The sequence below is a fragment of the Rana temporaria genome, chromosome 6, assembly GCF_905171775.1.
Source record: "Rana temporaria chromosome 6, aRanTem1.1, whole genome shotgun sequence".
Taxonomy (NCBI): Eukaryota; Metazoa; Chordata; class Amphibia; order Anura; family Ranidae; genus Rana; species Rana temporaria.
In genome coordinates, this window is record NC_053494.1 from 188,540,888 (window position 1) to 188,556,335 (window position 15,448).

A 15,448-nucleotide genomic window follows, 5' to 3' on the forward strand; every position below is an offset into this window, starting at 1 on the left:
AAATATACGGCGCGAAAAAAAATTCAAATTAAAAAAAAAACGCGTCGCTAGACAGAAGGGTCTGCTTTTACATGGTGTACTAACTTTACACCATGTAAAAGCAGCCCTAATTTTGCGTATGCAACTTAATACTTACGGAGAAAAAACGAATGCAGAAAAGCTTCGTGGATCTCCGTAAGTGCTAATTTGCATACCCAAGGCGGCATTTCGACACGAAATGCCCCCAGCGGCGGATGCGGTACTGCATCCTAAGATCCGGCAGTGTAATTCAATTACACATGCCGGATCTTCTCCCTAACTATGGGAAACTGATTCTGTGGATCAGTTCCATAGTTAGGACCAGGGATACGACGGAGTAACAGCAGTTACTCCGTCGTATCTCTTTTGAGGATTTGGCCCTAAACTTTTTGGACACCAATCCTCTTCGAAGTTTCATAACTGGATCTCAATACCAGCTGGAACCTTTGCAGTAATCCCACATTCTAGGATGCATCATTTTCATTGAGTAATTGGGCAGCCAGATCATGTGAACTGATCTTGTAAACTTTTTTTTTTTTTTACTTTAAAGTGTAACTTTACCTCTAATTTTGATCAGAACGGTTTAGCGTGGAACATGCATTCCACATGGGTATGCTATTGACATTGGTGCTGTAAATTGCTTCCAACATTGCTCCTGATTCTTCTTGCTGGATGTTGCCATTTGGCTGAAGTCCAGAGCAGCAGTAAATCTTTAGGCTGTCACAGATCGGCCTCTAGGTTTTTGGCACCGTGCAGAAAAATCAAGCAACTGAGCATGTGCAAGGCGATCCAGTGTACAACTAGATTTTAAACAGTATAGGCGTGGTTTTGTATTTTACATTGCTATACCTGTTAAGGGGCCAGCATGAAGTGATCTAGCAGGACTTTTATTTGATTATAGTGCTGCTTTAAAGATTAGGTAAACTGTGATGGGTTTTACTTCGGTTTCCCTGCAAAGGTAAAGCATAATGGGCAACTATGTACTTGCATGAAACCAAAGCCTGCAATGCCACCGCTGTTTCATGAAGCGTTTATCTTCCTTTCGGCTATCATGGCTCCAGCGCTGTGATTGGCCGGAGCCGCCAGCCACAGCACTCTCCTTCAGAAGCGGCACAATCGTGCCATTTCTAAAGTGTGCCTGCGCTGTTTATGGCTCATGCGCCGTAGACATTGGCGCTCGCCCCTTTTGTAAATATCTCCTAAACCGTGGCAGTTTAGGAGCCATTTTGAGTACCTAAAGGTAAGCCTTAATTTAGGCTTGCCTGTAGGTAAAAGTGGTTGTAATGTGTTTACAACCACTTTAATCTCTTCACGCTGGCCAAATGCAGCCTCTCAGTGCATGGACCTATACACATATATGCAGCCCTGTGCAATTCACTTAATGTGCTGAGCGCACTCCCGGTGCGGTAGTTACAGGAAAGCTCCCACTCACTAGTATGCATCAGGAGCTTTCTGATCATGTGACTGCCAATCATGGTGGTCATGTGACCTGAATGTCCTCCTCCCAGCCTTTAGAACCCTTTTTAAGGGCTGGCAGGAAGAGGTTAACAATCCTATGTGTTGCTCAAATAAGGGCCTTAATGTCTGCCAGCTGAGTTGTGTGAAGGCTTGTTGCAGTTTGACCTGTATGTCCAGTGGCAATCTACTTTTTAAATGCTATTGCTTACCATTTTAGACTTGATTAAGGCTTATTAACATTTCTATGCTGGAGGGCTGACTTGTCTATGTATTTCATGTGCCAAGGGACTGGTAGGAAAATGTTGGCTAAAATAACTAGTAGGCTCTACCTAATAACTGGGCTTGTTTTCTATCCCTTGGATGATATAGTGGGCATGGGTTGGAAGTGCTGTGTGTCCCTCCCTGGGGTGATCCATTTTTTTTTTTTTTTTTTTTTTTTTTTTTCCCCCCCCGTTTTTTTGTTCTCCACATCCAGTTGTGTCAGATTTAAGAAATAGTTTCCTAAATACAGTTTGGGGGGGACAAATGTGTGAACCATTCCCTACTCTAGCCAATACTCAAGGTTATGACTTTGTGTTAAGAAACAAGGTAACTAACATTGTATAGTAATATATTTTTCTCTTTTCAGGTTCTCCATATTATGACAACGTCCGCCCTCTCTCATACCCGGACTCTGATGCCGTCTTGATATGTTTTGACATTAGCCGTCCTGAAACACTAGATTGTGTTCTTAAAAAGGTAACTGCCTCTCTTGTACATTGGAGCTGTCAATTCATCCCCTTTGCAAGTCAAAAGCGTACGTTGCTTGGATCATTTTAGGATAGTTTTTTTGTTTTTATTTTTTTTTTTTGTTCTAAACTCTGAATTTCAAATAAGGTTGAGACAAGAAAATATCAGTATAAACTAAATCGGTCTAAGCAAGGCTGCTCTAATTAAAGCCCAACTCCTGGTTCAAATTGTTTTTCTTCCAATTTTGAAGGATTGTTTTTGCTGCAGTACTTTTCTGCTCTCCTACAGAAAGTCCACATGTGGCCAATAGCTGCCCCTAACTTCCAGATTCATTGACACCCAGCCCCAACCTAAAAGTTGGCACACAGCCGGTGATGGCTCTGCTCGAAGGTGTAGCAATCAACCTAGTTTGGCATGGAATAAAGTATTGCGAGGCAGGAGATCACTTGAGAGCAAGATAACTTAATGTTGGGATTTAATTTTCGTAATAGTTCTAAATTTGAGGGTTCCTAGTGTTAAAAAAAAAAAAAAAAAAAAAAAAACATTTTAAACAAGTTTGTCTGTGCCCTGTGCCCACCCTGCTTTAGAGTTGGTAAAAGCCATGCTCTGCCTAGTCCTCAGTAAACCATAGTGGTCAGTGCTGGAGGTGGGCATGGACAAGTGGAAACATCTCTGGTTTAGACCCTGTTACCAGCCATGCATTTAAAAAAACTTGTCCCATAAGATTGTTTTGTACAGGTTAGTTGCCTCCTTTTACTTAGACCTTGCTGGGCCTTACTGTCTTGAATGTGATGTCAGTAGACCTTTAACTACCACACCAGTGACTCTGTATAGCATTCACCTTTTCTCCTCCCATGAGTGTTGCGTAAAATTATGTGAGGTGGTAAAGGAAGCTGGGCCAGCACTGACGGCACTCTTCTGGCATTGATTTGCTCAACTTTAAATGTGTAAGGAGTAGGGCTGCAACTAACGATTATTTTCATAATTGATTAGTTGGCCGATTGATCGGATAATAGCTTTAACCACTTGCTTACTGGGCACATAAACCCCCTTCGTTCCCAGACGAAATCTCAGCGTCCGGCACTGCGTCGCTTTAACTGACAATTGCGCGGTCGTGCGACGTGGCTCCCAAACAAAATTGGCGTCCTTTTTTCCCCACAAATAGAGCTTTCTTTTGGTGGTATTTGATCACCTCTGCGGTTTTTATTTTTTGCGCTATAAACAAAAAAAGAGCAACAATTTAAAAAAAATATATATTTTTTTTACTTGTTGCTATAATAAATATCCCAATTTTTTTTTAAAAACTATTTTTTTTCTCAGTTAAGGCCGATACGTATTTTTCGACGTATTTTTGTAAAAAAAAAAAAAAAATCACAATAAGCGACTGGTTTGCGCAAAAGTTATAGCGCCTACAAAATGGGGAACAGAATTATGATTTTTATTTTTTTTTTTACTAGTAATGGCGGCGATCTGCGATTTTTTTTATTGGGACTGGGATATTGCGGCGGACGTATCGGACACTTTTGACACAAATTTGGCGCCATTCACATTTATACGGCGATCAGTGCTATAAAAATGCACTAATTACTGTATAAATGTGACTGGCAGTGAAGGGGTTAACACTAGGGGGTGAGGAAGGGGTTAACTGTGTAGCCTGGGTGTGTTATAACTGTGTGGGGGGAGGGGGGTGACTGGGGGAGGGGACCGATGCTGTGTCTCTATGTACAAGGGACACAGATCGGTCTCTCCTCTGACAGCACGTGGAGCTCTGTGTTTACACACAGAGCTCCACGTTCCTGCTGTCACCTACCGTGTACCCGGCGGACATCGCGGCCGCCAGGTACACGCATCGGGTCTTCGGCGATGCGTCGGGACAGTTTTTACCCGCCGCGCGCCACCCAGTGGCGCGCGCGGGTAATGCACATAAAGGCCGTTTTTAAACGGCCACTTGGCACTTGAGAGCCGCGCTGCGGACGTATTTCGTCTATAGCGCGGATCTCAAGTGGTTAAAAAAAATTGCATTTTTTTTTTGGGCCAATTTGGCAGATTGCAAAACACAAATTGCCGCAAAAACGCATTCCAAGCTTTTCTGCAGCTTCTTCATTGAAGTATATTGAACCAAAAAAACAAAATGGCACCGTTTTGCGTTAAATAGTCCTTGCCCTTTCCAAATACGCAGCAGCTGGGGAAAAAAAATCATGGATGTGAACGTGTCCCATAGGAAAACATGTAAATGAACTGTAGTGTTTCTGCAAAAAGCACCAAAAAACAGGTGTGAATCCAGGCCTGAGATGTTTAGGAACATAATATAATAAGGTTAAAAAAAAACAAATGTACAAAGAATCGCTGTAATATTTACAGTAGCAAATTTCTTTGTACTATAAAGGGCTAACTTTAGTTTTTTAACCCTATTATGTTACTGCCCGATTAATAGATTATGAAAATTGTAATTGGTGGTTTTGGCCCTAGTAAGGAGAGGGGGCTGTGCTAGAGAATTGACTTCTTGCAATAGTCAAATTTTCTAGCTTTTTTTTTTTTTTTTCTTTAACATGTTTCTTATCTCTATTGGCTTGTACTGATATCCTATAACTTCCTTTTGCAGTGGAAAGGTGAAATTCAGGAGTTCTGTCCCAATACAAAAATGCTGCTGGTTGGCTGCAAGTCTGATTTACGAACGGACCTCACAACTCTAGTGGAACTGTCCAATCACAGACAGACGCCAGTGTCTTATGATCAGGTATGTAAGCCAGGACTACCATTTTATTTATCCAATCTCCCACAGCTGGTGAAATGTTTGAGGTCCGGTGATAGTGCGGCTTCCTGTACATCCTGCGTAGTCTGTAAATTAGATGAACCTCCTTTAGAAAACATTCTAAGCAACAGTAACTTAATATCCAATGTAATAAAGCCTACAAAAGAACATGCTCTTTGCGCAAAGGATGCTGGAATTGGGCAACTAAATGGCCCAGGACCTTTATTTTACTACTGATCATCTGGTTCTGTTGGTAGCGGGACCCGTCCTGAATACAGATGCTGTGACTTGGGTTTGTGCTGGTATTGTAGAAATCTTGGTGGAACTCTGGGGTTGCTGCTAAAAACACGATTGAACTAAGGAGGGGGGGCGGGGGGAAATCAAGGTGAATGGGAACTGTGCCCATATGCAGGACCATATAGGTAGTCTGTTTTTTGTTTCTTGCCATTCGAGGTGCTGGATGCCTAGCTGGCACAATGTCCTGTCCAAAAAATGGGTGCAATAAGTGTCTCCTTGGGGCCTGAACGCTTAACCTCATCGCTGCACTATCTTGTCTCGGGACCCCTAGTGAATGCACCCCATCTGGTAGTTCTGACACTGTTGTCCAGGATATAGGCTGTTAACATGTAACTAGGTATGCCCCCCAATGCTAGAGTGGGTAAACTGTCTGGAAGATTTGTGCCTTGCATGAAGATATGACGCCAAAGTCTACGCATGTTGCTCATTTGCTCTACTTCAAATGGTTATAAATTCAAGATATCATCAAAATTACTGCTTTTATCTCTGGGTACCTTGCGATTGCGCTACTGTGTTCCCAGCAGATAGCTAATTATAGTTCATGCAATGTGAAATAATTGCAGGTCTGTATGCACTGGTTGGGATTTGTCACAATGTGAATCTAAATCCTCCTAGATTTTTGCTTAAGTCTAGATTACCATTACAGGCGTTTGTCGTTTTTCAGAGAAGTTTTACCCTCTGCAATTAACATTTAGTTGCATTCAATCGGCCACGAGCAAGTCAAGTGACTCAGGAGCTGCTTCTCAGTTCATGTTATGTAACTTGTGTTATATCATTACCTTAAAGGGAAAGTTCACCCTAAAAACCACTTTCTCTAATTACACTGGCCCCCCACATTACAATACGATTATGCCTGTTATGTTTTTTTTTCATGCTGTACATACCTTTGTACAGCTATTCACCCGTGGCTTCGGGGTTGTGAGTCCCGCGGGAGTGGGCGTTCCTCACATGCTGGTGATTGATGGTTTGACAAAAAACCAGCTCCCCCCGTTGCGTAAGCTGCGTCACGACTGGCGAAAGGAGCCGAACGGCGAGTCGGCGCTATACTGCTTTTGGCCATACTTCCCCTGTGGGTCAGAGTGCAGTTAGTTCTGCAGTCCTGTGGCCGGTTTTCAGCTCATGTCAGCCATTCCCGGCTCTATAAAGATCCCTACCATATGGTCAGGATCCACCCAGAAGCCTGGACTGACTGCTAGCTCAGCCTCTCGGCAAGCCGCTGAGGGCATGAGCCAGCCGTCCGCCCCTCCACAACCCAGTGAGCACGGGAGGGGCAGAGTTGGTGACAGTCACCAGCTCTTTGTAGGCTTGAGGACCAAGAGCTGAGCGATCAGCAGTGTTTGCTTGCTCAATTGCTTGGCCTTGGATGCGGCAGGGAACAGCTGTAGCTGAGATCAGTTTGCAACAGTCTAGGAGTATAATGTTTAAAAAAAAAAAAAAAAAAAAAATTCTCTTAACCTGGGAGAAAATACATTTTTTAATTTTAAGTCAAACTCTGTTGCATGGTGTCATCAGGACAAAAGGGAAAATTTCCAGTGGTAGCCTTCATCTTTTAGTAGTAGATGACCACATTCAACTGGACTTCGGCAAGGTTAAAGATCTTTTGTAGCCAGTGCTTCAGATCTTAAAGTGATTATAAAGGAAAAAAATGCAAACCAACATGTCTATGCTTGCCTGCTCTGTGCAATGGAACCAAACTTCCTCGGGTCCCCTGCCGGTGCTCTTGGTTCCTCCTTTGTCCAGTGCACCATGGGAAGCTGTTTCCCATGGGGGAACTTGTACATGCTTGTTGCCATGCTGCTCTGTCCAGACAGTACTACCGACCACTTGGCCTTCAGGAGAAAGATTAAAACCCATCTTCTGAGGTCAAGGGGTTCCTTACCCATGAAATGGATACAGCGCCCAGAGGCGATTCAGTTCGCATTTGTTGCGCTTTACAAGTGTCTCTCTCTCTCTCTCTCTCTCTCTCTCTCTCGCTCTCTCTCTCGCTCTCTCTCTCGCTCTCTCTCTCTCTCTCTCTCTCGCTCGCTCTCTCTCGCTCTCTCTCTCTCTCTCTCTCTCTCTCGCTCTCGCTCTCTCTCTCTCGCTCTCTCTCTCTCTCTCTCTCTCTCTCTCTCTCTCTCTCGCTCTCTCTCGCTCTCTCTCTCTCGCTCTCTCTCGCTCTCTCTCGCTCTCTCTCGCTCTCTCTCTCTCGCTCTCTCTCGCTCTCTCGCTCTCTCTCGCTCTCTCGCTCTCTCTCTCTCTCTCGCTCTCTCGCTCTCTCTCTCTCTCTCGCTCTCTCGCTCTCTCGCTCTCTCGCTCTCTCGCTCTCTCGCTCTCTCGCTCTCTCTCTCTTTGCTAGCAGCAGGGTCCAGTGCCCGAGCAAAGTCGTGACACAAGGAAGTGAGGGGAGCTGCATATGTGCACAGCTCCTGATCAGATGAGGTCTTGTGTGCTAAAAAGCAGGGTGAGGGGCCAATGCTAACATCTATCTTGATGCAAGGAGTGCATTAAGCTGGCCATGCACCTATAGATTATCTGCCAATTTTTCTATGGTTGGATGAAAAGGGTAACGGATTTCTCCATGTACGCTAAACTGTGTGGATAGAGGCATCTCCCCCACCCCACTGGGCCAAGCTACAGTATCTTGCTAGTTGGCCCTGCACCCAATCAGAATGTTCAGGTATTGAGCCAGAGGGGCTGACTAGCAAGATATGGAAACTTGGGCCAGTGGGAGATTCTTCCATCCAAACAGTTCAGCGTAGATGGAGGCATCTGTTCCACTTTTTTTCCATCTGACCATAGAAAATCTGCAGATAATCTATAAACGTATGGCCAGTCTTAAGGTAGTGTTTAGGCTTTAGAACCACTTTAATAAACTGGCTTAGTTAAGCTGCAAAACATCTTCAGCGTTGCAAAACAAATCCAGTTAACTGTAACAACTTATCTCATAACTGGATAAATGAGAACCTTCACAAACATTGGTAGTAATGTTCTTATGACTGGTTTCCTTGTTTTAGGCTGTCAATGGAATTTTTGAGCAATTGTTTAATTTTACAAAACTCATTGATGCATGCCCCCTTTTTTTTTTTTTTTTTTTTTATATATATATATTAATATTATATATATATTATATAATATATCTCGTGCTTCTAATTACGTTTTTTTTTTATTTTTTTCCTAGGGAGCCAATATGGCCAAGCAAATCGCAGCAGCCACTTACATCGAATGCTCAGCCTTACAGTCGGAGAACAGTGTGAGGGACATTTTCCATGTAGCCACGCTGGCATGTGTCAACAAGTCTAACAAAAATCTCAAACGGAATAAAACCCAGAGAACCACAAAGAGAATTTCCCACATGCCCAGCAGACCAGAGCTGACTGCAGTGGCCACAGACTTGAGAAAGGACAAAGCTAAAAGCTGCAGCATAATGTGAGGTATCTCGGTGGCTGTGAGGTTTCTATGAAGATTTAGTGAAGGATCAATGAAGGGAGCGCTCAGAGGAATTTGTTGGGTGAAGCCAAGTTGAAAAGGATTTTCTTTACCATTGGTACTCAAGGATGCAGCATGTTAGAACGGAACGTTGGGTTATTTCTACAGATGCTGTTTGGAGGGAAGCCACGTCAAACCAACCCCCAGAACTGATTGGAACGTGTAGATGGATGGGGGAAAATATCATCTCTTGAAAAATGATCGATCTTGAATTTCACTTATTTCTCTTTGCATTCTTGGCCAAAATAAGAGTACCATGCTTACGCAATGCTGACTCTAGTGATGCGGTTTGCACTCTGGAATGTGATCCTTTGACTCTTCTAAACGTGACCATGGTGGTCTGTTGGGATCTTCTAAAAAAGAAGGAACTTTTCTTGGTTTTCCCATTTGTATAACGTTCTTGCACAGCTACATAGGCTAGATAGTACATGGTACTTTTTTTTTTTTTTTTTTTTTTATGACCTAGCTTTTTAATGTGAGTTTTATTTTTAAGATATGTTTAGCTGTTCTTTAAACTGGGAATAAACCAGCTATTGAAATGTAATCGGCAGGCAGTCCATTTTATGACACTTAAAACTAAGAAGGTGCTACACAACGTGTCAGTTGGTCATGTCCCTCCTGGGTCTCTGGAAAAGGAGTAGGCATTTAAAGTCCAACCAAAACTTTGGCGTGGGCAAGAGTTATAACGGGTTTTACCTATTCCCACACTTGTCCCCAAAATCAGGGAAATGTGGGCTGGAGTCTGGTTTTAATTGCATTTGATCTCCCTGGTTTCATTGGGTGCATTTTTAAAACGGTTAATTCAAATCTCTCTTGCTTATACGTCCTCTAACACAATTGTATGAACCTTAATTTCTTGTCGGCCATGATGTGACCATTCTGCTTAAAAAGGGTGGAGGAGGTTTTTTTTTTCCCCCATAATGCTTCAAAGTAGGAGGCAAGGGAAGTACAGCCACTATGCTGTTCTTTACTGTTTTTGTTATGAAGGTTTTAAAGGTCAGTCCACAAATATGTAGTCATATATTCACATTTGTATTGAAATATTTGGCAGTTGCACCATTGGGCTGGGGGAAAGTGGTTTTGTTTCCGCTCTCAATATCATTCCACACAACGTGTTTATTTTGCATATCTTTAGATAAGATCCTACACTTGTTGCATAGTTCTATATTGTTCAAGTTACCTGTTGGGGGTGGAAATTTTAGGAGCCATCCTTGCTGACCCACCAAATGTAAATGGTCCAGTGTTGTTGCCTTAGGCTTGGTTCACACCTATGCAGTTTGCTTCTGATCCTTTTTCTGCAGTGCATTTTTTTTTTTTTTTTTTTTTTTTTTCTCTTGTTGGCTTGAAGAGGTCCACTCACCCTGCATAAATTAAATGTCGGGTGCTGCCATTGCCAGTAAGGAAAGCCAACAGTGCAGCATTACGGCTTCGCGCCAGGTCCCTACCATGCGTGCACAAGGCACCGCTGTGCTCTCCTAGTGGCGTAGTGGAGGGGAGCCCTTTATAGCCACTGTCTTTTAATTCGCTGCAGACCCGACTCCCTGAAGTGGGGACAGGATACCTGTCAGACAGGTATCCACTCCCCCGAAAGGTGCCAAATGTGGGTGGCACAGAAATCGCAGGTGAAAAAATGCTTTTCTGCAGCTTCTTCATTGAAGTCTATTGAACCAAAACTGGCCATTTTTTTGCTTTTTGAAAGTCCCTGACCATTTCCAAAAAATGCAGTGGCTGAAAAAGGCACAGATGTGAACATGTTAAATGGACTGTAGTGTTTTTGTACAAAAATTTTCAATGCTTACTCCAGCACAGTGGCTTGGCAAGCAGTAAAGATGTGCTGGAGATTGCCTCTTTAAAACCACGGCGACAATGTCGGCTGTCATTGTTCTGAAGGATCGATGGTTTTTTTTTGTTTTTTTTTAGCTGATTTACAAACACCAGTTTTACATGGTATAAAATTACACTAGAGCCTTCATATTTCAATTCTGGATGGTTCCTGTGTGTTTGCAGAAACACACTACAGCCCATTTGACATGGTTTCCTATGGGTCATGTTCGCATCTCCATTTTATGGAAAGGGCCAGGGACTTTTTTTTTTTCCATAGACTTCAAACGTGTATTAAAAAATGCACCTGGAATATCCAACCTGCATAGGAGCGGACCAGGCCTTAATCCTTGTATACACCTGTTTTTTTTATATTTCATTATATACACTAGAACCTTCATAATGCAAAAATGGCTCCCCCCCCCCTTGCTTCGTTATGTTTACTACAAAACCAAAGTTTGATGGCCCCCCTTTCTTTTCTCTTTTTTTTTTTAATGCAGAATGTAGTTGAAAATATGGTGGCATGAATATTTTCTTAAAAATTGTTAGCAGTAGCTGGGAGGTCTGGTCATATAAACAGGGAAAAAATCAGCTAGTACATATCTTGCTGACTCTTGCTTGTTGGATGCAAGCATTCTTTCCATTAATGGCTTCGTTTTTTGAAGCGCGAGTCTGTTCTGACAGTTAATCCTGTGTTTCATGTGTAGACAAGCACTGTGTCATATCTGTAGAAGAGCATTAGGCGGTCTCGGGCATTCCAGTTGTCTTTCCAACTCGGAGGACAGGACAGGGGTGTCGAAGTAAAGCTGTAGCCCATCCCTGTCCTCTGCCATAAGATCCGATATTAACCACAACAGTACTCTCTCCATAACGCAGCTATGTGCTTTGGGCAGTATTACAACAACTAGCTAGCAAGTGCTTACTTTATATTTAAATATTGTAACAAAGCAATTAAATTATATGTGTCTGACAGCTGGGCAACATAACTTTTCAATGTCTGTCACCTTGTACGTTTGATTTGTAAATGTTTCTGCAATATTTATTTATGTTTGTTTTTTCTTTTGAATAATAAAGGCTTCATTAAGTTTGTTCTGTCTCCTGTGTTGAAATGTTTTAAGTGAGTTATTTGGAATCAGCTATGGTGGATGTGCATTCACACTATAACGCGGCGTATTTTGCCACGATTTGTAAACTTGTTTTGTAAAAAAAAAAGTAAAAAAATAGACCAATATTTTTTTTTTCTATCACAGAAACCTAAGGGGCGTTTAGCCTTTAGGCTGCATTCACACCTAGGCGTATTTACGCTCGACGCTCGTGCCGCTGGAGGGGCGAATTTACATTGATGTCTATGAGATGGTTCACGCCGAACGCCTGCGGCCTAAAAAAAGTCCCGGACCCTTTTCCAGGCGGCTTTCGGCATAGACATCAATGTAAAATGTTTTGTAAAAGAAAATTTTTTTTACATTGAGGTCTTATGCCGAAAGCCGCCTGGAAAAGGGTCCGGGACTTTTTTTTTAGGCTGCAGGCGTTCGGTGTGAGATGTGAATCATCTCATAGAAAATGTAAATTCGCCCCTCCAGCGGCACGAGCGTCGGGCGTAAATACGCCTAGGTGTGAATGCAGCCTAAAGGCTAAACGCCCCTTAGGTTTCTGTGATAGAAAAAAAAATATTGGTCTATTTTTTTTTTTTTTTTTTTCTCCATTCAGCAAAAGCCAATAAGCCATGGTCCGCAGAGCTTCCAAAACATCATAGGGGTCTCAGTGTAAAATATGTCAAAGGTACAAAAGAATTTCCAAGGCATTGGCTATACCATGGAACGCAGTGAGGGCAGTCATCAAGTGGAGAAAATATGGTACAAATGACGAACTGGATGTCCAACTGATAGACAAAACTGGTCAGGGAGCTGGCAAGACTGAAGCCTTTTCTTAAAGTGGATGTTCACCCTAAAAATGCATTTTTAACATTGGAGCCAGCATAGTAAGGGCATATACTTTCGGCAGTTTTTTTTTTTTTTTTTTCCTCCGTACTTTTATATTCTGATTTTGGTCCAGGGCTTCTGCGTTCTGATGACTGCGGGACTGGGCGTTCCTATCCCTGCCTCAGGGTTCCGATGACTGCGGGACTGGGCGTTCCTATCCTTCGGTTCGATGATTGACGGCTTGTGAAACAGGTGACCTGTCGCACAACGCGCGTCACCACATTTCCGGAAATGGCTGAGCTGCGAGTCGGCGCTATACGGTGCCTGCGCTGTGAGCGGACTGTGCAGGCGCCTTATAGTGCTGACTCGCAGCTCTATTTCCCCACATCTGGTGACACACATTGTGCGACAGGTCGCCTGTTTCACAAGCCGTCCTTCATCGAACAGAAGGATGGGAATGCCCAGTCCCGCAGTCATCGGAAGCCCTGGACAAAAACAGAATATAAAGGCATGAACGGAGAACAAAAACGCGGAAAGTAAATGCCCTTACTATGCTAGCTCTGCTAGATGTAATATTACTTTTTTTTTGGGGGTGAACCCCCCACTTTAAATGCGCCCCAGCGAAATCTTGCAACACATCTGTAGTCTTCCAAAAGCATGTGGGGAAAATGTGTTCTGGCCATAATTCCAAAAGATGTTTGGTGCAAAAACACTGCACATCACAAATACCCCATACACACACAGTGAAGCATGGTGGTAGCATCATGCTTTGGGGCTGTTTGTCATCAACTGGAACATGGGCCTTAGTCAAGGTAGAGGGATTCATGAACGGTTCTTAATACCAGTCAATATTGGCACAAAACCTTCAGGCTTCTGCTAGAGAGCTGAAGAGGAACTTCATCTTTCAGCATGACAATGACCCAAAGCATAAAGCCAAAGGAATGGCTTAACCAGTACATCTAAAGTTTTAGAATGGCCCAGACCTGAATTCAATTGAAAAGCTGTGCACAGGAGATGCCCTTGCAATCTGACAGATTTGGACTGTTTTTGCAAAGAGTGGGCAGATATTGTCAAGTTTTATTTATTTATTTTTTTTTTTTTTCATGCTGATGGACTCGTACCTAAAGACCGAGTGCTGTAATAAAATGGGCTTCAACGAAGATATTTAACCACTTAAGGACCGCCTCCTGCACATATACGTCAGCAGAATGGCACGGCTGGGCACATGTACGTACAGGTACGTCCTGTACATGTACCCAGCCATGGGTCGCGAGCACGTGCCCACGACCCGGTCCAAAGCGGCAGGACCCGATCGCTGCTGGGGTCCTGCGATCGGTCCCCGGAGCTGAAGAACAAAAAGAGCCGCATGTAAACACGGCTTCCCCGTTCTTCACTGTGGCGGCTGCATCGATCGTGTCATCTCTCTTTTTTTTTTTTTTTAATAGGGGGGGACACAATCGATGACGTCACTCCTACAGCCACACCCCCTACAGTTGTAAACACACATTAGGTGAAACATAACTCCTTCAGCACCCCTGTGGTTAACTCCCAAACCAACTGTAATTTTCACAGCAAAAAATGCATTTAAAATGCAATGGTCCCAAAAATATGTCAAAATTGTCAAGTGTCTGCCATAATGTCGCAGTCATGAAAAAAATCGCTGATCGCCGCCATTAGTAGTGTAAAAAATAAATAAAATAAAAATATAAAAAATGCAATAAAACTATCCCCTATTTTGTAAACGCTATAAATTTTGCGCAAACCAACCAATAAACGCTTATTGCCTTATTTTTTGAAAAAAAAAAAAAATGTAGAATGCGTATTGGCCTAAACTGAGAATTTTTTTATATTTTTGGGGGATATTTATTTTAGCAAAAAGTAAAAAATATTGCATTTTCAAAATTGTCGCTCTATTTGTTTATAGCGCAAAAATAAAAACCGCAGAGGTGATCAAATACCACCAAAAGAAAGCTCTATTTGTGGGAAAAAAGGAAGCCAATTTTGTTTGGCAGCCACATTGCACGACTGCGATTGTCAGTTAAAGCGACGCAGTGCCGAATCTCAAAAAGGGGCAAGGTCCTTAAGTTGCATTTTGGTCTGGGTCTTAAGTGGTTAAGGGTGTGGTTTTTTTTTTTTTTTTTTTTTCATCCCTCCACCTATGATTTCAGGTTTTAATTGAATTGTAGAGTTTATAGGTCACATTAAAGGTGAAGTTCTGAGGATTTTTTTTTACACCACAGAAAACCTGACCTTTTTCAGAGGGGTGTATAGACTGTCTTTTCAGGTGAGTACACCCCTCACATTTTTGAAAAAATTCAAAATAACTTGATACAACCAATTGGGTCTAAACCGCTGGCAACAAGTGAGTACACCCCTAAAGGAAAATGTCCAAATAGGCTATTTTCCCTCAACAGTGTTGTGGCTTGTTAGTGTTACAAGGTCTCAGGTGTGAATAGGGAGCGGTTGTTAAATTTGGTGTTATTGCTTACTGGTCATTGGAGGATCTGAAAAAAAAATTGTTTCTCTACTTTAAGATGGCCTAGGCTATAAGAAGATTGCTAAGACCCTGAAACTGAGCTGCAGCATGGTGGCCAAGACCATACAGCAGTATAACAAGACAGGTTTCACTCAGAATAGGCCTCGTCATGGTCGACCAAAGAAGTTGAGTGCACTCAAATGGGTATAAGTGCCAGCATTGCTGCAGAGGTTGAAGGGGTGGGGGGCAGCCTGTCAGTGCTCAGTCCATACTCCACTCTGAGGAGAGGGCTCAAGGAGACACAAGATCGCTACAGTGTTGGCAATTGGTGCATCAGAGCAGGTGTCAACTACCTCAGAATGAGGAGGAAAAGGCATAGTCGGCTGCAGGCAAGAGCAAGTCAGGGCTAGTTAAGTGCCTTTCCTGAGGGAAGCTCAAAAAAAGGGTGGGGGGTTGTTGGTTAGGGAGCCTTTTCTAAATCGTTCTGAACAGAATGGTGTTTAAGCCAGA

The 15,448-nt window shown here is 42.9% G+C and overlaps 1 protein-coding gene across 1 annotated transcript in view; it reads left to right on the top strand.

The window, feature by feature from the left end:
- The window catches only part of RND3 (Rho family GTPase 3), a 43,880-nt gene extending 34,429 nt beyond the window's left edge, over positions 1–9,451 (top strand). The window contains exons 3-5 of the mRNA XM_040358013.1: positions 2,105–2,214; positions 4,808–4,942; positions 8,415–9,451. Coding sequence (XP_040213947.1) covers positions 2,105–2,214; positions 4,808–4,942; positions 8,415–8,666 — 497 coding nt within the window. The 3' untranslated portion in view covers positions 8,667–9,451. The remainder of the gene's footprint in view (positions 1–2,104; positions 2,215–4,807; positions 4,943–8,414) is intronic.
- The last annotated feature ends 5,997 nt before the right edge of the window (positions 9,452–15,448 follow it).